Raw genomic sequence first — 23,654 nt, 5'->3', positions numbered from 1 at the left:
AACTTACAAACAGTATTAAGTCTTCTATCTGGTCTGGAAATTAATAATTTATCCGACGGTTCATGATGGTTGAATTAGTTTAGAGAGTTTATCAGTATAGTTCACTTATCGGGTAACCAGCTAGCTCTCTATTCTTGACTGGTCTCGCCGTTTACAAGCTGACTTTTCACCGACAAAGATATGTAATTTCCTCCAAGAAATGCTAATGTCCGAAGTTAATTCTCTGAAGTTAACGGTTTACGGTGTTCGAAATCTTTAAACGTTCCTGGTCAAATAGTTGTATTTTCTCAAATGATAAGCATTTATTACAGTTATTGCTTCCGAGGTTTAAAATATACTAACTGTAGCAAATCAACAATAAATATAAAATCTGCCTTCGCGTTACGTTGGTTAACTTTTATAAGCTTGGGATTCTTACGCTTGAGAATCTTCTATAAAAAAAATTAGTGAATAGGCGAGAATTTTGCAATACACATTTAATAGCGTAATTTACATGCAATTCTAAACATATTTAACTAAACCAAGCATCGATATTAAATAAATATTAATAAGTCAGTTACGGTATATAAATAACGTAATACCTTGAATATTATGACAGATTTCACTTTCATGTGTGTGTTTGTACACACAAACGTACAAAGCTGTTTGTCTTTACTTGTTATCCACAGCTTTACGTCAAACTACTTTAAGTTTTAGTTATCTTAAAATAGTGAACTGACGTTTTATGTATGAGAAAAAATTAATAGAAAAGTAAAAGATTTCATATTGGTGATTACATTCAATATTAAGCTTTTGTTTGTTCCGAATTTGTAATTTCTACATCAGCCGGTCTGTTTTTTCCTTTTCGACTACCGCCCTTTCATTTTGTTTTGGTTAGTTAAACCTGGCCCGTGATTTTTCTCGTTCTATCATTTAATTTCCTCAAATGTTTTTCATCTATTTATTTGTCGTTATGGCTGTCTGCATCAACTTTCAGTGTTACTCAACAATTCATTGTCATTTCATTCCATTATTCCGCGAGCCAAAGTGTGCTTAGTGGTAAACCCATGGGTTTATAGCGTTAAAACTTGGGTGTCAGTATATACGATGGGTATATCACAGTCAGCCCTTTCTGTAGCTTAGTGTTTAGTAACAAACAAACATACAATTCGTTCACAAGTTATCATCCGATTATTTCTACATTAGCATTCTTTTCTAGTTCTTCCATTTTTATGTTTATCTTGTCGGATGATTGCCAGTTTTTGGTTCATTTGTTCCCCATCTTATGTCTTTTCACTTGTTTTTAATCGTGTTTAGTCATCAGTTTGCCACCTGTAGTCTTTTTCCATTTGGCTTAGCTGTCTTTGCTCTAATGTTTTTGACTTTGTGTATGTGTATTAGGTAAGACTTGAGACAACAAACCAGTTAGCACTGTTTTTCCAACTGCTATATTTTCAGCAAAATTGGTTTATTCGGTTTGCTTCTGTATACATGTATGTAGAATCAGCTAGTACTCATGTTCATGTATAAAAACAGTAAGTGAGAAAGTTCAACAAATGTGATTTTACTACGCCGTACAACGTGTTTGTTCTCAATTACCTTTCAACGATGTGTTATAAGCAGATATTTTTGTATAACCAAGATGTTTTTTAGGTTTTTATTGAACATTTAATATAGTTTATATCGCACTAATGAAATGCGAAGTATCCTTTTGGGGGCCCGGCATGGCCAGGTGGTTAAAACACTCGACTCGTAATTTGAGGGTCGCGGGTTCGAATCACCGTCACACCAAACATGCTTGCCCTTTCAGCTGTGGGGGCGTTATAATGTTTTCATCAATCCCACTATTCATTGGTGAAAGAGTAACTCACGAGTTGGCGGTGGGTGGTGATGACTAGCTGTCTTCCTTCTAGTATCACACTGCAAAATTAGGGACGGCTAGCGCAGATAACCCTCGTGTGGCTTTGCATGAAATTCAAAACAAACCAAAACCAAACCTTTCGGGGCATTTTTACTAAACTTGTTAATTTATAATTATATAGTGGTCGTTAAGATACCTAAATATATATCGAACATTGTTATACCAAGCAATTATGCCAACAGAATTTACTTCGAAAATAATGCAAAACTTCATTAACAGTTGGTACTTAACGATAAAAAATTTGAGACGGTTTGACTGGTTAATGAAAAAATTCCGTTTATAAATGTATGACGTTTCGATAAGATTTTGTAATTCTTTTATTTTATTAGAAGTTATCAGGTTTTAACACTCATAAAATGTAGTTTTTTGCATTACTAGATGTTTAAAATAGTTACTAAATCATTTAAACATCTAGTAATGATAAAATAGATACATTTTATATGTATTCATATATAATCTCGCTTTTCACTAAGTGTGTTACTTGTCACAGATTAATTCTGTATTGGTATGATGGTTACTCCAATACTAATATTAACATCATAAACTACCAAATATTCGAACCCATCTAGAAGTTTTATGTTTATAATGTGACTTTTTATTCAAGCAGGTTTCAGTTTATTTTAAAAACCAAACATTTGCACACTGCGTACAATTTCTATAGTCTTTATTGTGCCACTCTTAGAAACAGTAGTAGAGTCTGTCATGTGGTACAAACTTCTCCAACAGTTTGTGTCAATTCACAGTAGTTTTTGTGTGTTTTCGCAAGTCAACATCCGGTTCATGAGCACAGTTACCGAGACCAAGGTCGATTATAGTAGATGAGGTCATCTTCGTCACGTGAATTTTCGAGTTGATCTGTTTGCTAACCTCGCCTACCAGACAGTCTTGGTATACAGAGCCGCTGGCTTTTCTCACAATCATCTCTAAACTAGTATGAAACTAAACTCGAAGAACTGCATGGTCTGTTGACGTTTGGTAGTTCGTTGTTCTTTTCTTCAGTTATTTCAGTCATTTATTTATGCTGCTCCTAGGTTTTGTGGTAGAGTTTGCTAATATAGTTTTCACGAGATTTAGTGATATTCTACATTTTGGGTATTTGAGGGTTTGGAAGGCGGAGTCTGAAACGGGTACAACAGTTTGTTTGCCACACACGTAGCCGTTCAGGACCACATTAATGTTTCCTGCAGCGATAAGCCCTGCACGTACGATGTCGTATTTCACATGAAGTTCCGTGATTTTAGTGATACGAGTTCACACTGTTTGTTTCATTATCAGTTGGTATTTTATTATATGGCACGTGTTAATTCATGCTTCGTTTATCCTATATGAATGAACTTGGTTCATCATATAAAATAAAATTATAATGCTTCTATAAAACATTGTACTTTCCAAATTAATATTTTGATGTTGAAGTTATAAAGAATTGTTTTTTAAGAGGCTGTGTTTTATACCTACTATCGATGATACGTTCCGGTTCCTTACTACCATTGAAAAACAAAACAAAACGTACGTTTGTGCACAGTCGCGATTTTTTCTTTGAATTTTACATTGCATAAAGGTTCACACTTAACTAAACTGGACAACTTGAACTGACCTAGAGCATTACCAAAGTAAAAGTGTTAACTGTATTTAACTTATAAAAGTGGCAAAAAGTTTACATATTTTATTTAATAAAGTATGTCGAGAAATCTAAATAGCATTTATTCACACAAACTATAATTTGTTAACTTCATCGAATTTTTCACTTTTGTAATATGTTTGCTTTCAATTTAGACTGTTTAGAGCTTGTTTTTTATAGGAAAAAAACGGTTTGTGGTAGCTCCAAGTAAGTTATGTAATTATATGATGGTTACTTCAGTACTAAAAGAATATCATGAACTACCAAATGCTCGATCCCATCGAGAAGTTTTATGCTTATGAGATGACATTCTATTCAAGCAAGTTTCAGTTTGTATATAATATTTAAAAATTGATCTATCACAATTTACTGGTTTAATTCTCGTATCTACATAAGATGCAACTTGCTTTCTGTACAAGACATGTTTGTAGGAAATCAAAATCACTGTGGAATTGGTATAATGTAGACTCTGTGCCAAATGCTAAATGCTATTGAGTTTTGTTCTGTTATTTAGGCTGATCCATAATTTTGAAATTCTCGCTATGCATTTAAAGAGCAATCGGAATTTTAGTCTGGTTTTATCTCGTATGTGTATTTTCAGTTTGTTCCATGTACATTTGATTGATAATTTTGGTCAAATTATCTTCTAGTTTTATAAACAATAAAAACTTTGATTTCATTTAACATATTTTCAAATCACTAACCTATTTTTGAGATGCGTAAAAACCCGGATATGGGTGAGATTTTGGTATGTCATACTATTCGTACATTTTCCAGAACTAGTGAAATATAGTAAACGGCATCAGTATATAATTGTTAATATCTCAAAATTTGTATCGTAGTTTACGCTAGAGCCTGATTTCTTAAATTATTTTTGAGTTACGTTTAACGGCTACAATAAGTAAGTTGTAAAAGATGAGACACTGAAAAATATTTGGAATTTTAGATGTTCAAATATGTGGATGGATAGATTTTATTTTTCGTTCCATTTATATGTACGAATTCTATTGTAGCTATATATATCTATATAATATACCTGTCCGTCTGATTGTCTCTCAGACTGTTATTATAAGGGTTAACGCCTATTCGGTAAAAACATCATGGAGACAGACACCTGGGAATAATAAAATCGGGCAAATACGTTTTCCAAAACTCAACGTACATTTAAACCAGTGATTAAGTCTTCAACTTATTACTTGAATATTGGCTCAGAAGTCAAGCTTTCTATTATTCTTCTGTTCAGTTTCCAGCTGTGAGATTTGAATCTTCCGCCCGGAGTATCATTTGGTTTGAGTTCTATTTATCTGTTTGCATTAGATAAATTTGTGATTTTATAATAATAGAATGCTTATTATTCGAACTAAACATTCGTGCGGATTTTTTACACTTATGCGCGCGCGCGAACACAGGTAGACAGAGTTCCAGTTGTTGTATTTAAGATTTTAAGGGGAATCTTAACAAGCAAAATTAAATGTGTGTGTGTGTGTATATATATATATGTCTTGCGCTAAATGAAAAAGACCCCCCCCATAAAAAACATGTAGTAGTGTTTCATAAAAGTTTTTATTGTACTTTAAATATGTGGTGAGGAACCGTCGTCTGTCACTTGCAAATTTGTAAGTAGAATGTGGTGAAAAATAAATAAAACCTGTCAATTATCAAACAGCCTTCAGAGCGCGTAACGAAGGTTGTTTGGTTGGAATATTAACCTTCTTTTGTCTCGTCTTCTAACCACGTTAAACTTTTCTTTTTTCGTCCTAAATATTTGATTATACTGTATACGTGTGTAAACGACAAGCTGAAGGTAATCCTCCAGGTGAACCGGTGCCTGGAACGTGGAGCGACTGAGGAATTTGTGGAATGCCAAACCTGTTCTCCGTGAAGCAACCTGTATCCTTACAGCGAACTCTTCCTGCTGTTATTGAGCCGTGAACAGTAGAAGAAGGGAGGGGGGTATAGACCATCCATCCCATAGTTCACATGCCGTATGCGTGTAGAATTTTCGTTTGATGACAATATATTTCATTTTGTAAACACCTGTGCCACTGGTTATAATCAGCTTTATTACCTGTTGAAACGAATTTGATTTTAAGTCGTTGGCTTTCCTTGAAAAACTATAAGTAATGGGGAAGTTAAGAGAATTAATTACAAACATAGTTGAAGATATTTTTTTGTTATTTATGTGAAAAAGAAAAAATATATACTAAACGAAAAAACACCATTGTTATAGTAACCAGTAGTGTGTCTCGTTTTCTTAGTTTCGTCACTGTGAGAAACCTCATCAAACCTGTCTCTAACAAGCATTTTTATAACATGGGGATTTCTCCAACACGTCACAAACATATTTGTATGGGTGTGTGAAACAACTTGTCAAAAATGATTCACTTAGGTTTAAATGATATCTTAAAACCGTTCATTAAGTTGAGCATGCTATTTAATAATTATCTTTAATGTGATAGTTGATAACTAGCAGGACGGCTGGACGGCTGTTTGGGCTGGTTATTGCTAATGGTAGTATTCGTACCTCATTAAAAACAGTTTAGAAAAGTGAACAATTTCTTTGCAAAAAAGGCTTTTTTGGAAAATACTGTGCGGGAAAAGTGTTCGGATTGTGCTGACATAAATTGTAATATTTTTATATATTGAAAGTTGTATGTTTTTACTGAAACAAGAGTGAATTCTCAATAGCCGTGGCATATTAAATTATTTTAGGTAAAATAAGACTAGTCTGAGATCCCCCTTTTTTTGTTAGCTATATTTTTGTGCCACTAATATCAAGTATGAGACACGTGTTTACCTAATTCTATTTTATTATTCACGCTCTCTGCAGTCCTATTCCTCAAATTAAAATTGTTTTGGGCAAGTTTGGAGTAAATCTAGCTGTGAGATCTTGGGCCTAGTTGAATACATGAATCAAAAGAGTTTGATATCCTGAGTCCAAAACTATAATCATATCTCAAATCGTCGAGAGATGACGGAACTGTGAGTTAAAAGTTTGTACAAGAAAATCAAAAAAAAAAGAAAACACAGCTGTTCAGTGAGCCACTGTGTCGCGGCTGAAAATAATTTTTTTGACAATTCTATTTTCAGTATTTTATTTACAAATTACATCATTAAAGATCAAACCCTCACGTACAGCCCTAGTGAAAGTTGTGTTCTTGTTACGATGAGAATACTCATATTTAAAATTGTTTTCTCTGATAAAGAAATGATTGGTTCAAATACTGTAGTTACTTTTTCTAATTTTCTCAATGTTGAATACCCAAAGTCGGAAAGTTTTTGTGGATAGATGACACTACGTTCTATTCTATTGCGTGCATAAGATACATCTCAGGATTATTATAAGTAAATAACATAATACTAAAACAAATTCAAGATGGAAAATGTGCCTTTGTCTAAAAGTTTTCTTTAAATCATTTTCCACTTTTTAAAGTTTTGCTTGTGTTTCTTTATTTTTCTTCAATGTTGTGTGTATTCTTTTCCTGAATAATTATCTTTTTAAGCCAGTCATATGCAAAGTTACCATCTAGGCATGAAACAAGATTGTGAACAGCATTTCTGATAAATCATGAAAAGCTACATCTGCTTTGGAAGAGCTGTACTTCTTGGAACAAAATTTTTTTTAATTTAAAATTATACCCATACATTTCGTTTTGTAGAGGAAAGTCCATGTATAATTCTAAGTATTAATATATCCTACAACAAATGTTTGTATGTGAATATGTTGTATTTTATCATTTTATCGAATCATTTTACCAACATAGCATTTTGTAGAGCATGACAATGATGTATGTATTAAACAATGCTTGAAATATTTAGTCGTATAGTAGAAAAATCTTGAAGGCCAATTTTATAAAGTAATGTCTGGGCTCTTGATAGTTATGTTGGCAAATATAATAATCATTATCTTCTGGTAAAATTATGTACAGGACTTTGCCTGCTATTTTCGAAAATTCATTTTTGAATGATTCAATAAATTTGATAGATTATGCATTTTGTACAATAATTTATACTTTGTATCACAGGCATATCCAAATGCGTGGGTTCCTCCCACTTCACCTACTGTCTCAGGGAACAGTACAGGAGGATCTTGTTCTCACTCCAGCTCAGTGTCTGGTTCTGGATCTGGTGGGGGAGGATCAAATTCCAGCAGTGGTGATCAGCTTAGCAAGACTAATTTGTATATTCGAGGGCTCACTCAGAATACAACTGACAAAGACCTATTAAATTTGTGTGCTCCGTAAGTACTTTCATACTTATTAACCTGATTTCTTTCTTTTTATTGCATTTAGCCAAGTTTGTGGCCATGAAAACTCACTATATTTAAAATTGTGATTTTTTTTGACAAATTTATAAATGATGTATACTTGTTAAACATTTTTTCCTCACATCATTGAAGTGTAAGTTAGGAATGAGTAATTTTGAAGTAATGTGTTTTACCTTAAATATGCAAGGATATTCTTCAGGTTATTATTACTGGAGAATCAAAACTAAAGTCAGTCTCAGTAAATAAAGTCCAATACAGTTTATTTACTTTAAAACAACCATGCAATATGAAATAAAACAAGGAATAAATCACCTTATATTTCTTTGATAGCTACATCATGCTTATCAGTTAATTACTTATATTAGTTGTTGATTTGCTCTGACTGTGAATTCATTTCAACAGGAGATGTAAAAAGCTATGAACATGTATCTTGTTAGCCATCATTCATAATCTAATCATCATTATTACAATGTTCTGAAATTTGTGAAAAGGTGAAAGTTTTATTTTGTTTTATTTTTATATTGTTATTAACAAATAACTGAAGTAAAAAATAAATATATCTGAACATCAAAATTAGCAAGGTAATTATATTACTCATAAGTTTCATTACATAATAAGTGATGATCACAGAAAATTATAATTTTATACTGATGAAATTGTAGGTGTATATCAAAAGCTAGGTGAATGTATTTGTTTTCATCAGCTGTTTAAAGAACGTTATTGAAATTAGATAAATCTGATATAAATATTGAATGTATGTGAGGGTCAGTTAGATGTGAGATTATCAGTCAGAGTTTACTGACAAAAGTATTGTGTGTGTATGTCAATCAATTTGATCACACAAAGATAAACTTGTTTTAGAGAGTAAAGGGGAAAAAATGTCATGATCTATTAGACTGCCCCTCTGAAAATATTTCACAAGAAGCTATTGAATTTGTACTAAATGTCTAGGAAAGGTTTAATATCAAGTGAGGACCTGTTAAATAGTTTACCTTGTTTTCAGTGTAGTAATTTACAAAAACAAATTTTCTTTTGAAAATCTGACATCCAAGTATTTATATCTCAATCAATATGGGTCAAGGTGAAAATGAAAGTGACTGAGGGCTTTGGCTTTATAAATTAAATTTAGAAAATGTAGTTAAATTCGAAATTATGTTTCTTATATGGGCTCAACCTTCACTTAGGAAATCTTAGGTTTCAGCTCTGTATTCAAGGATGATTTTGAAGTTTTACTAAATATTAGAAATTATGTTTGTTAGCAGCAGATGAATTTATTATCACCTGAGTTTATTATATTTATTCATATTTATAAATTTCAAGCTACTAAAAAAATTCTAAAATTGTTGGATGTGTTTAAATAACTACTTGAACTTTACAGTATATTAACTCAATATCTGAGTAAAGGGTTACATAGAAATTTGAGTGATTTCTCTATGAGATAAACTATGCAGCCTTTGAAGCATAAAAATTTATCACAAACTTTTTGGTGATTACAAGTTTCAGTGTATTCAGGATTAACAAACTATACTGCTGGAACTAACAAATATGTTTGAACCAATATGCATGTGACAGAATACTTTGTTAGTATTACTATAAATCATATGAACATTGGGTTTACTTTAGCTTTTGTGGAAAGTTATTCATCTAAATTGTTAAATTTAATATATTCTGTGATGCATATTGTGTATGCTATGATTTTATATGAAACAATTTTGTATATCTAGTCAAGCTTCAGGTGTTGGATAATTTAGAATACCAGCACATTTTCAAAAATCTTAGTAAGCCATGCATGCTTTACCTTGTTTTCACTGTTGTAACTCATGTCAACAAAAATTATACTATAATTGTTTATGTAAAAATAAGCTCTAAGGAGATATATATATAGTGCAAATTAAAAGAGGAAGTGTCTTAATGTACATGCAACACCTCCCTCTCGCATTGATATCATTTTGTTTAGGATAGTTTATATAGTACCTCAAGGGTAATTTTCACTTGATGAAAAAACTTGTTTACCACATGTCAAAGTTTTTTTGTATTCACTGTCTTATTTTTTGTAAAGTTTAGTTTCAAAGTAATTAGCTAGTGCTACTAGCCCTGGATATTTATAGTTGTGCCAGTTAATTGTTTTAAAAACAAAATATTTTGAAACAACAGCATAACTACATCAGGCTAAAGTTACAGACTTAAAATCTTAATTTCATTAAAAATAGAATTTTTACAGGATAAGACTAAAAACATGCTATGTACAGTTGATGAGTATTTTATGTTCAATATGAAATAAAAATTGACATTGAAATGAAGAGAACCATAAATAACTTAATCAGAAATGTGAAAAAAATGAGGATATATATGTACATGTGGGATACAGCATATCTTAAGAAAATTTTAGTTGAAATAAGTTTTTGTATAATTTCGATTTTTCTTGAACAAGGAGAGTTTGTTATTAATTTCAAGTTTTGTTTGAGAATAGAATAATTTATTTTAATTTTAGAGTTTGTTTGTTTTTTGCAATGAAGAGTAAGTTTTATGGGTCAACCTAAAATGCTGTTTATTTTTTAGCACTTTTCATGTTTACTATTCAGAAAGCTATTGTTTTGTACATTATATTAGAGAGAAAGCTTTGTTTTTAGTATATTTTGGAAGGAGATGATTTCATCATGAAAAACTGATAGTCTGAAAAAAACTTGCACGTGGCTTAACAGACAAAAAAGGAAATTATGCTTATAGCGCAGACACTTAAAACTACCAATGAAAGTGTACAACTCATAAAAGTATTGTTGCAGGAAACAAAGTGAAAAATAAGAAGCAGGAATTAAGTGATACAACAAGCTCATTTTAACTGAGTCTTGATTAAAATATGTACAATTATCCCACCACATATGTTTTTTCTTAAACCTTTTAACATTTCTAATTAAGTTGTTTATAGTTCTCTTTGTTGTATTTCATTATACTGAATATGGAATATCCTTGTTCTGAAATATCCACATGAAAAGTACTCTTCATCAGGGGCCTTTTTATTATTGTTTGTGGCCATTCTTTTTCATGTACATGAACCAAACTACTGATTTTAAACAACCAAACTAGCAATAACAGTTTACCAGTCTAAAGACTGTAACCAATGGTTTCTTAAAGGCTTAAGACCTGGAAGCAGATATTGAGTTTAAGACAGAAAATTTGAGAAATTAGTTTTATCATTTCTGATGGTGTGGATTGGACTTATGGTAGGGTTTTGGGTTTTGAAGTTGACAACCTTATTCAAATCTGTGCAGTGCCACAAAGTATTCCTCACACTTTAAGATGTGGTGCATTGAAAGAGTTAGCCAATACTTCAGTATGGATAGTAGGGTACTCTCTGCTTGCTACTTCATTCTAATCAGTAACTAAAATATAGAAGCATCATCAGATAGACTTAGTAGCTTAGTCGTAAATACAACTAACCTTTCTTATAAAGATTAAATACAGTGAAATTTTTTATAATAATTTTATCACTGTGCTGCATTTATATCCTGTTTTTATTTTCTTTTTACACAGATATGGAACAATCATATCAACAAAAGCAATATTGGACAAAACTACAAATCAGTGTAAAGGTAAAGAGATAAACTATACATAGTTTTAAGTTATATTGTTAGTACTCAGATTTCATTTATCAAGCAAACTTGTAAATGAATGCCACTCTATAGCTTAAATAAGTTTTTATCTTAAGAGTATACCATGTATGATATAACAGTATTCACTGAATCAAGGTCTTCAAACACTAAAAATAAAGTAACTTATTTCAAATTTTTATTTGTATTTATGTGATAGATTAGCAAATCATTTGAAATGTAAAATGTTTTTACATACATTTTTATAATAAGCACACTTTAACCCTAACATTTCTGGTAAATTCCAAATAGCTTGTTGTTTCAGGATCTATTCATTTTAGAGTTGCATGAAAAATTTAACAAAAGTACTGTTAGTACTGTAGTTAATCTAGTTGGTTACTGTTGGGGTTTTCTAAATATTTCACATAATAAAATGGTTGATTTCACCCAATGTTGTAACAATGAGAACATAAATTAATCAAATGATAAAATGCAGATCCCACTTGTAATTGAGTGGTATGTAAATAACTTTGTAAATTGGGGGCTGAGCATTTTTAGTATTGGAGTTTGAATATATATATGTTTTTGTGTTTTTTTAAAAACTCTAACCTTATTCAAAATATTATACATGCTGAATTCATTTTGTACTATCAGTTCACAAAAAACAAAGGTCTTGATAGTAGTTGTTTAATGCTTCCTTTGAATATAGATTATTGCTATTTGCATATTAACTGTCTTTTTGTTTTCCTGGATTGTTGTTATATTCTTGTAAGATAGGTATCAACTGATCTTAGATCTGGAATTTTAAGGATTACAAAACTACATGAAATGTCTTCATATTTTATACTATTTTCCTGGAAATGGCATGTCATTATAAATACAAAACTTATTTTACCAATGCCTCTTTGAAAATAATAGATTTTATAAAGAAAACACTACTGGCAAGAGTCCAAGTTGTTAAGCTGCTTCACTAGTGATATTGCCTCAGAAAGGCTAAGGTTTCACAAGACTGAACAAAATCTTTACAGTTTCTGTTGAAATGCTGTTATCAACTAAATCTTTTTTTCTTTTTTTTAAGTCTGAGGTGATTTGAATTGTATCAAACAAATATGAAAAACAATCACTAATTTTTTATAGATTGATTTATTTAGTTCTTATATAAATGGAAAAGGAATTTAATTGATGTGCCACATGTTGATGTTTGAAAACTCAGATTTCACCTGAAGTAAAGAAAATGTTTAGCAAATAATTGGTGCAAGCATACAATAGTCTTAAGGTACATAAACATTTAGCAGCTTGTTTTTTCAGTCATCAGAACATCTGACCTTGCTGATAATTATCCTTTATTAAAAACAAGACTTTGAATGTAAGATGTGTGTTAATTTTTGTTGAGTTTTAGCTTTGATACAAGATTTTGGAGATTATTTCATGAAAAAAGTAATTTTCCATTTTTAATTTCAGTTTTAATGCTATAATACAAATCTAAATTTGAGTACATTTGTCATTCTGATTTCTGTCAATTAAAGTTTATTTCACAGTTACATCTGATGATTTTTGGAATAACACCTTTGTATTTTTACTTTAGTGTTTCATGCAACAATGCAAATACTGCTGAATTACATCACACCAATGCTTGTGATAAACATAATCTGCCTTAAACTCATTTGCTTTCTACTAGTAGTATATTTCAATTTTTATCACAAAATGCAGTACTAAAACTTTCATGACTAAAGCAACAACTACAAATGTATGTCACTATTGCAATCTTCCTAGTTTTACTCAGTTATTTCTATTTTCTGTATTAAATTCCTGACTGCTTGAGACTAGCCATTTTTGAGCAGTAATTACCTTATCCCTAATGGGTTAGAGAATATTTATGATTGGAGTGTAACCTATGTCACTCTTGTCATTAATTTTCTGACCCCTAACAAAATGTCTCCTACAAATTTTTGCATTAGTTGTTGGAACAAATTTTGGTTTTTTGTGCAATTTCCTTCTGTAGCTTTTATTCAGACTTTGAGAATTGATAAAAATCAGATTCTTTCAGCCAATCACTTTTCTTTTATAACAATCTACAAGAATAGTTATCTCTTCCCATCAATACTTCATTCAGTATTTTGATAAAGGGAATAATCTGTACATTTGCTCTAGTTGAATAACAAATATAGTCATTAATAAATAAAAATTACATTGCACACCTGCAGGTTGTACATGTTATTATTCAAGAATAATAATAATAATTGCAGCTTGCTCTTGGATTTTAAAATCCTTTGATTGCAACTAGCTTTTATCATGGTGAATACTGGGTTCAGAAATGGATAGTTTATTTTGAATGTGGTGTATTCTGTCAACATTTATTTACATTTCTATACTGAAATGACATTGATATTTTAAAGTATGGATTCACTTGGCCGTCATTTATATTGTTGAATTTTTGTTTGAATGGAAATATGAGTGTGGTAATGTTTTTTGTTGTTTTGTTGCAACAAAGTAGATAACTTGATAACCATTCAGTGAGATAATGATGTGTTAAGTTATTGTGTTTTCTATAATATACATATGTCATCCTTTTCTTTTTATAAATCATTTTTACTAAGCATGTTGACTTCAAAGTATGTAAATTGTAATATTTTATCCCAGATTAAATAGTATATTTTATTTAATTTTAAGGTTATGGATTTGTGGATTTTGAATCTCCCCTGGAAGCAGAAAATGCTGTTAAAGCCCTTCAAACACAAGGAGTACAAGCCCAGATGGCAAAGGTGAAGTTTCAAACTATAATAGTATGTATTAAACTGTAAGTTCAATTTTATAAAGTTTTGAAATGAAAAGATAAACTATATTAGATATAAGTATTAAATGCTCATGTTAGCCCTACATTAAAAAGTAACCTATTGTTAATTTTTTTGTGGTTTGACTGCAGTAATCTTAGCAGTAGCAGAAATATAGTTTAAGTGATAAGCAATATTCTGCTTTTGTTAACAGACATTTTTTCAACTATTAAAAAAACAACAACCTTTACATGAAAATTTTTCAACATGTGGTTTTCCTGTGTTTTTATTCAGTTATGTTTTTGTGCATTTTTACCCTGTCAGTTTATTTTTAGTACTCTCTGGCTTCTGTAGACTTAGTTATAGATTCACTATTTGGATAATTTCTTCAAAGATATTTTATGATATTTCACATTATTACCTTTTTCACCTTGGAACTAAATTTCCTTGTTTCTAGGCATACTCTAAAACTTTGTCCCACTGGTTGATATTCAATTTACACTAAAAACAAAATACCTGATTTTTACTCATTATATAGAAGGGAGTTGTATAATTTTATTATATATATAGGCAAACAAGATGGTAATCTTATGTATTTGCACATATCCTCAGAGATGCCAATCATTATGATTTTGGTGTATACATTACGACTATATGCTCTTACAAACAAATATTACGACTTGTTGAAACTCCCAAATTATTATGTATTATACAGGCCTATACAATAAAGTGATAAATTGTTCCCCCAGGGCTTGAAAGGGGTAAAAGAAAATTTCTAGTGAGATACAAATAAATTTTGATAATAAATAAAGACACAGTCCAAATGGCTACTTGCAGTAATTATGTTTGTGCTTGAAATAATAAAAAATATTTATCTCCAATCTCTATCAATAGTTTGAGTGAGTGCTTCTCCATACTGGGTACTTGGGGGAATCCTTAGTTACGTCATCAGTGCTTGTCAGCCAATCAGTGCTTGCGTAGATGGGTATTTCTTGTTTTCTAAGTGGCATGTTCAATGTTGTTTTACCAGTATGTTTGTTACTCTGAACTAAATAAAAAACATAATTTCAAAAGAATTTTTTAAAATTTATTTATTAAATACACAAAACAGTCATAAATGAGCAATCTAGAACAGTAATAAATAATAATAGTTATAACAATAATATAATAATAAACAGTTTAGAGATATTAGTCAGGCCTAGTAGCTGCAAATGATAAAGAGCTCAGTCATTTGAAATAGTTGGCATCTCTGTATCCTTTCCCAAGGTATTTTAATATGATGCAAACTTTTATCATGTCTGTGCTCCATTTTTTCACTTGTCAAAGGTCTTAATGTCTTTATGAAAGTTATTTTATCATGTCCTCTGGAACTTCACAGGTTGCTTTGTTCAGGTTGGTAATATCTTTGTGTGAAGTAATTTGTTGCAGCATTCTGGCCAGTTAAGTTACATCATATTATTGGTTGTTTTCTATATGGCACTTTAGTCTATTAATGTGTTTTTTTAACCTTCATATTTTTGCCAATGAATGCTTTACACGCACGCATGCGTAAGTGTGTGTGTGTGTGTGGCAACTTTCTATTTTTTTCTGTTAAATTCTTTGTAATTTTATGTATAGACAGCCATATTGCAAAATCAGTTCCATTCACATGTAATTTTTGTAAATTAAGTCACTTGTCTATTAGTATTCCTGTGTCACAAACCTTGTGATAAAATATTCATATTCTTACAGCAATCATGGTGAGTTTTGTCATATTGATTGTTTATATTCAGTTTGATTCAAAGTATTTAAATAAGTTGGAGAACAACCTTGACAAAATTTTTTTATTTTTTAAGTAAAATACATATGTAAATACCCACACCTTTCATTACCAATCCCAAATTCTGGCCTGTTTTGAAAATGTTATTATATATAATGAGTAATTTCAACCAGCCATCATTATATCACTGAAAGATACAAGTGAAACAAATGTAAAAATTACAGTTTAACTTTTATCTCAGAATATGGAGTAAGATTATTTGTTGGCTGAAGCCTTAAAATCAGAAATATGCAAAATGTTTTGATTTTGTGTTGACATTAGAGCTGCATCCTGTAAGTCTCTCTTGATGTAATTTTATTGACAGTTTCATTGTTTTCAGACAATGAAAAAAGCACAAACTTCTAACTTTTAATAGTTTAGAAAACAAAGTTCTATTCAAACCACATACCATCTTTTATACACTTGTAGATTCTTCAGATGGGTTATCATTCTTTCTGGTAGCTTTCATGTTTTGTGTGTTTTTAATTTGCACCAAAGCAAAAGGTTCTGTTTATTATTCAAGAACTTGGGATTATTGGGGTTATTTATTATTTGATTATTTTCTCTGCATAAAATCTACATGTACACTGCAAGAAAATAATTAACAGAGTAAACCCAGTTTTACATAAATGCCCATTCATTGGCTTGTTTTGTTTGGAAGTTCAACAGGGTGTATGTCTGTTCTGAAAGCTGAGTAAAGATTTCCAGTAAGTAGCTGTAATTTTGGTATCCTTGATACTTTACTAGAAGACATTTTAATATTTTAAATGCTGCATTCTTAGTTATTATTTATGTAGCACACAAATAATAGAAGAGATGCTGGGATTTCACTGTATATTGCATTTTTTGCACTTGACATATTTTAATAATAAATCAAACAACCTTAATATAAATGTTCTGCAAGTACTCTTGTACTTGTGAAAAATATGTGGAGGAACATTTTGTTTTAGATGTATACATCTATTTTGTTGATAACCTTATTTGGACATGGCTAAGTGATGTTATATTTATACCATTTTGATGTGTTCTGTTAGCCTTACCAAATTAATCTCTGTTAATGTTAGCCATACCAAATTACTTTTTGTGCTGTCATTTATCTTGGAGCTTTAAGGACTGTTTGGTTTTTAAATAAAGTTTGTTTGAAATTGGCAGTAAATTGTTAGCAGTTGGTATTCAACTGATATGGAGGTTATATAGAAATGGCTGTTTCTGTTTCACTCTCAGTAGTTGGTAAGTAAGTAATTATGGTTAAAAGAAAGGTACATGTCTGTAGATGAACACTGCCCGTTATATTCGATGAGTGTAGCGTTGGAAGTTCAAACGTGACACAGCAAAGCAGGTGTATTGTCAGTATGTAAAGCATTTTGTTTTTTTAAAGTCATGCATGTTCTCTAAAACAAGAACTGATTCATTCTGAGCAGCTTGTCATGATGACAAAGTTGAAACTGTTAGATTGTGAATTTGTTCCAAACTTTGGACTAATTTCCTTGGCAGAAGTCATGCTAAGTAATACATTTTTACTTCTGATAAAATAGATCAGTTTTGTACTTTTGACTCAATAATGGGGGATGGGTTAAACTTTTTGTCAGGGAAATAAAAGCTTCGTTACTAAACTGCCTTAAAAAGGTGTAGCTGTTCTGTCAGATCTTAGGTTATTATACTTGACTGTTACTCATAAACACATGACTTACACGACAGTTTAGTAATACTGAGAAATAGTGAGATGTTAAAAACAACAACCAAATAAAAAACTTTTTACTTGTATTAATAATGTCAATAAAATATAAAACATTGTTGGTGACAGGAAATAATAAACTTTCATTACTTTATATGAAATTTGTAATAAGACTAAAAAAGAAATATAATATATTTCACCAGGTGTAACTGGTAAATGTACTTTTCGTAAAGTGTTGTGAGTTCATATTGAATTAACAAAATCTTATCGAAGTACATAAAATATTAGGAATCAAGAATGCTGAGTAATAACAGAAACATTATATTATGTCTACAGGTGATTTAGCACATTTTGTGTGTAATGATTGTGATTAATAATTTCAAGCAATCATTCACTCAATTCATAATCCAATTGAATATTTGTACTTCTACTACTAATTTCTGCTTAGGATATGTTTTTCTTGATCTGTAATATTTGTATTCATCCATTTATTGTATTGATAACCTACAGTACTGCCTGCCATCAGCAGTGTTTCTTAAGGTACGTAGCTAGTTTCTTGCATCATTGTTTTAGTGTTTGTTCAAGGAAATTTTCAATTAAAAAAGAAAAAGATAAAACTAGCCATGTGTTTAGAGATGTTTTAGTAGCCTGTATGTACTTTCTTCTTCTCTACGATTATTCTGTCTTTATATTTTTGTATGTTGTCTACCAGTTAGATATCTGATTAAGTTTCAAGAATGTCAAAATAAAAAATATTGGTGTAGGATTCTGTTTGGAAAAAGTGTTTGTGTTTTGCATAATTTTGTGCTTTTTTATCTAAACAAACACAAGTTCATAGTTGGAACAATAACTTGTTTTTATGATTTGCAAAACCTTACATTGTTTCATTTTTGTTTTAAATATTTTAAAAACTTTTATTTAACAAACCACTGCATATATTTGAAAAATCATAAAGCTTAACACAGTAATACATTGCCATCATAATACTTTTTTTTTAATAATGTACCACTAGCTACTTTTGTTGTGTGTATGTGTGTGCTAGTGAATTATGTATATAAAGCTGAAAGTAAATAGTCACCACTACTGTTAGAAACTGGGAAATATAACTAAATTAGCTTAATGACTGTGCTAAAAAATTTTTAAACAGTACATTTTTTTAAATTATTTGATCTGTATCATTCAAAATGTTATAATTAAAGAGGGTCCAAAAGGAAGTTTTATTTCTTGTATGTCTACGTTAATAATATAAATAGAATCCTAGTAACTAAGAAGAAGTTTTTAATCTGGAGTTTCTGGGGTGGACTTGTAAAACTGGCATGTAAAGATTTTTGTAAATATTTTAAGTATCTTGTTTTTAAGATCTTAAGTGTTTATAATTTCATGTGATTGCTTTTTATAAAAATTCTCGTAAGCATGACATTGTATATAAAACATGTAAGGTATGTACGAAAATGCATGTATTTGTGTTTTAACAAACGTAATACTTCAGCAGTAATGGATAATCTTCTACTGATTGTGTAGTATTTCTTAAACAACATCCAGAATGTTTCAGGTTAATTCTTCAAATGATATAATGTTTTAAGATTAGCTCAAACCTTATGACTTAAGTTGGTAAGAAAGAGATGGTTTGCTGCAAACAAGATGGCACTAACAAAAAACATTTGAACACTGATATGCATAACATATTTATATATATCATTATACAGATTTCAGAAAGTAGATTTTCTTACCTCTGCAACTACCAATTTTTCATACAAAGTGCATCCAGTTTCATAGATTTCACTGTTATTTTGTGTAGAAGATTAAATAATAGTATTTTTTTATATCCAGTTGCAGAGATTCTATTTTGGGAGCTTGATAAATATCTGAAAATTACTTTTATTATGATCATTCATTCTGTAGGTTTCTTTATATTTGTGTTTGTATGCAAACTGTAAACCTAAAACAAATAAAACCAACCTTGTCCAGCAGGGTTAGTTTGGTAGACACAAAAGAATGTTGAGGAAGTAGCATTTCCAAATACATTATATGTGTAAAAAGTGTAGTATGTAAGGTATAAATTTATCCATATCCCCAAAGAAGACATGGGTAAGTTAGGTACCCACTATGTCCCAAGCATTATGTGCTACTTATTATAAATAACAAGTAATAAATATGAATGTTTCACTGGAAAAATTAGTGTTTCCATGATTAAAAAATGGTATGGATACATTGTATCCTTCTCTTTGTTTATCTTTATAATTCCAAAGAGTGTACAGTAGTTTCCAGAAGTTAAGCAGGAATTAAAAATCAAGTACAAATAATACAGAATTAGTAGTAAGATTTATTCACCCGATTTAAATTACATTGTATTATTTAACGAGTATCCCAGAAAATGAATAATTGAAAACAATGATTAATGGATATTCAGTAGGAGATATGGTTTTTTTCAACAGCTATATATATATATGCAATTCAGGGTAGTTATGCAAGTTTTTTTAAAGATACTTGTGAGCAGAAGACAAGAGTTGGTTGATGTATCAGAATAGTTTTTAATGTCTTGTAAATAGTTGGAGGAAGAGAAGGCATTTTCCTATAGCATTTCAAACATGCTTTTTGGGATTGAGGTAAAGTGATGTGCTGGTCAAATCATAGTGATATTGATATGGTCTTGCTTGTATTAGTTGTGATAACACAATGCCTTATTCAGTGGATCATATTGCATCTGCATATTACCTAACATAGAGATCCAGGATTTTATTCCTATATCTTCAGCCAGTCATAGTACCACCCTGAAATACAAGAATTCCTGTAGTCTACCTGCATAAATTCCTGCCTAGTCCATCACACTCTCACCTCCAGAAGAATATCTTTTTAATGTTCATGAACTGATTGGATGTTCCCGTAAGAAGAGTGTATTCAGTATGTCATATTTATTCATCTGTAAAAAGAATATGATTCCAAATGATATGGTATTTAAGAGATGTGTCTGCACCACCACTTCATATGCTTCTATTTGTGGGTCAGAGGGATACATGTCATTGGTCATCTTTAATAAATATATTTTTCAAGCAGCTTTCTACATATTGTTGAAACTAATATCAGCATTGCTGTGAATGTCCAAAAGCTTCAAAACAGCTGGGTTGTATACTCTGGTGGCTGAATGTCTAAAATGTAAACAAGTTTGTTGTGTGTGGACAAAATACATCTACATGGATGTACTACTCAAAGACCAGTACAAGGTTAGCCTTGGGTCACAACAGTTATTTGCTGGGGTTATGACCCATATTCAGCCTTGTAATAACCTTTGAGCAGTCCATACATGTAGATGGTATTTTATCCATAGATGATAAACAACACTTTTGTGTACGTTTAAGCACACAGCCACTTGGGTCTGAAATTGCCTAGCTTCAAGTGAAAAATTCTTTTTCTCTCTTAGGGAATTTTCTGTACAATGACAGTGACAGACTTTGTTCAAATTACCTTTACACAGTTATTCTGCTAGAATAAAGGCCTGAAATAAATGAGTCAAGATACTAATTTAAATGTTTTTATGGGACCTATTTTACATGTTGTATCATGTACCATTGTATTTAAGGTCCAGATATGTTTAAATATTACACCAATTTGACTTTCATGTATGTTTTGTTGCATAATTTTTGGAAGTCAGTGTATGCTCCATAAATGGTATACCTTACGAATCATGTTAACTTTTACATGTAATGCATCGTACAACATCAGAAGATAATGCATAAGATTGAGTTTCTAAATTTTTTGCTTTTGCAAAAAGTGGAAAATTCAGATTTTGATATTACTATTATGTTTATTTCAGAAGCATTGAAATGAATTTGACTAATGGTCTGAAATGAAAAGTATATATTACAGTGTAATTTGTGTTAGGAAAGGGTTATAATGGTTCATCCTAATAAAATGTAAACAATTATAAAATTAATCAAATTAGCATTACAAGAAATCAGGGACTTGTATGTATATATATAAAAACAAAGAAGCAGTAAATAAATAAAGACGAGTTTTGTTTTTCTTAAGTACTGTAATAATTTTTAATATGTTATTATTGAAGACCTTTTGTAGTAAAGTACAAAATACTTTTGGTTTAAGCTACTATATGACATTATTATAATTGTTAATTTATCAAAATAAAATGCCTGTAAGTATTTAGGTTGTATGTGCATAGATATTGTGTGGCTCACTGTACTTTCAAGATATGGTCATGTCTATATGTGTGCATATGTACAGTTTTGTGAAGTGTCTTGTGGGATGTTACCCTGTTAAATAAAAATGTCAATGTTTTGAAAATGTTTGTCAGCTAAAGAAAGTAATATAAATGTATGCTGTAGTATAACTCTGCTATGAAATTCAGTCATGCTTTGTAGTAAAATAACCAAGTGAATGAAAAATTACGAACTTTATTTTTATTCATTTACTGTAGAAGTTCTGCACATTTGAAGACAGTGACAAATAACATTCATGCTTTATTAACTTACGTCTTTCCAAAGAGTTCTGTAGCACCTTCTGTACTATTATGATCAATGCCACTTGAAAAACTTTTGTTTGCTAATGCAAGTAGGCATAATTAAAAAACTGTCCTTCGGTGTGGATTCCTGTACGTGGTGAGGTGACCTCCCAGGGAAGGTTCTGTTCTGTCTGGTTACCTTCTCTGGGATCTAAACATCCACCCACGTGTTTGCCGTGCGTGGCGACCCATGAAAGGGAAGAGAGGATCCTGGTGGTTGAGGGGTCCAACCCTAACATACCACTATGGCCTCGAATTCCTGTAGACGGCCGGCCTTTGGGTGGCCCCCCTTGGGTCAATCGGCTGGTCCACTTGGGCTAGAGTCAACCAAGTACCAGTGTTGGAAGTTCTCAACAGGTGTTGTGGACATTGTACCTGATGCTGGTGTTTGGGTATAGTGCTCACGAAACCCTGGCGTTGTTGCATTGTCCTTGCATGACTTTGTAGTGCGTCCCCCTTGTAGGGCTCCATGGTGGGTGGGGTCAGTGGGTACTGAAATTTTTCTTTTTTCCTATGGATCCTCCTTCAAAAAATGTAAATAAAAATAGTAAAAAACCAGTCAATAGGTAAATGACCACGTCTTGAAGACTCTGAGCAGTAATCTTCAACATCTATCACACGTACCTCATTTTCTTATATTACATTCTCTTTCAGAAAAACCTTTATGGAAAATGTCCCCCTTTTTTTTCAGAAGGGACAAGAGGGACTTGCTGGCTCTCCAAAGTCGGTAAAGAAGCTTTGATCTGGAGACATATTAGTTGAAACATCCACAACCCAACACAGTGAACTCCTCTTGAATTCTACGGCAATTGGGGACATACCTATTGAGGTTACCCCTCATGCTACCTTGAATTCATCACAAAGAGTTATTGTTGAGAGGGATTTGAAGAATGTCCCCGAGTCAGAGATTCTCGCTGGTCTCTCCACTCAAGGAGTTTCTGCAGTTAGGTGCATCTCCACTCGCAAAGATGGAGTTACATTGCCAACAAATACCCTTGTTTTGACATTTACATCATCAGGTGCACCTGCCACCATCAAGGCAGATTATCTAATTTGCAGGTTATGGCCATACATTCCGAACCCTCTCTGATGTTTCCAATGTCAGAGGTTCGGCCATTCAAAGACATCATGTCATGGTTCCCTGACATGTGCTTGTTGTGGTGGCAAGGACCACGATGCCTATGAATGTGACATGGACCCACATTGCATCAACTGCAATGGTTCTCACCCTTCCTACTTTTGTTTTGCCCAAAATGGTTGGAGGAAAAAGAGGTGCAGTGTTTGAAGACGACTCATGACTTTAGTTATCCTGAGGCTCAGAAATTGCTGCTCGCCACTCCTTCTCGGACATATGCTGCTGCACTTCGTTCCACAACTACAATGGGATTGCAGACAGATCTCTGTGTCTCCAAGAGAACCGTTTTCAAAACAAAGGAAAAGCCTTTTGACCTCCATGGTTAAAAAGGTTGGTGAATTGACTTCCACACCCATCTCTGTATCTCCCATACATTCCAACTTACCTCAA

General features: G+C 31.5%; 1 protein-coding gene across 12 annotated transcripts in view; it reads left to right on the top strand.

Moving 5' to 3' along the window:
* LOC143252743 (RNA-binding motif, single-stranded-interacting protein 1-like) overlaps positions 1 to 23,654 on the top strand; it is a 149,288-nt gene that overhangs the window by 97,827 nt on the left and 27,807 nt on the right. For 6 of the 12 annotated variants that reach the window (XM_076505350.1, XM_076505348.1, XM_076505349.1 and 3 more), the window contains 4 exons: positions 7,544 to 7,758; positions 11,317 to 11,375; positions 14,043 to 14,155; positions 18,127 to 18,156. In XM_076505350.1, the coding sequence (XP_076361465.1) occupies positions 7,544 to 7,758; positions 11,317 to 11,375; positions 14,043 to 14,155; positions 18,127 to 18,156 (417 nt within the window). The remainder of the gene's footprint in view (positions 1 to 7,543; positions 7,759 to 11,316; positions 11,376 to 14,042; positions 14,156 to 18,126; positions 18,157 to 23,654) is intronic. The other 6 variants (XM_076505355.1, XM_076505354.1, XM_076505359.1 and 3 more) reach the window with 3 other exon arrangements.

Source organism: Tachypleus tridentatus, chromosome 6 (assembly GCF_004210375.1).
Source record: "Tachypleus tridentatus isolate NWPU-2018 chromosome 6, ASM421037v1, whole genome shotgun sequence".
Taxonomy (NCBI): Eukaryota; Metazoa; Arthropoda; class Merostomata; order Xiphosura; family Limulidae; genus Tachypleus; species Tachypleus tridentatus.
The sequence above is the reverse complement of the archived record's forward strand: the minus strand, read 5'-3'. Positions and strand labels throughout refer to the sequence as shown.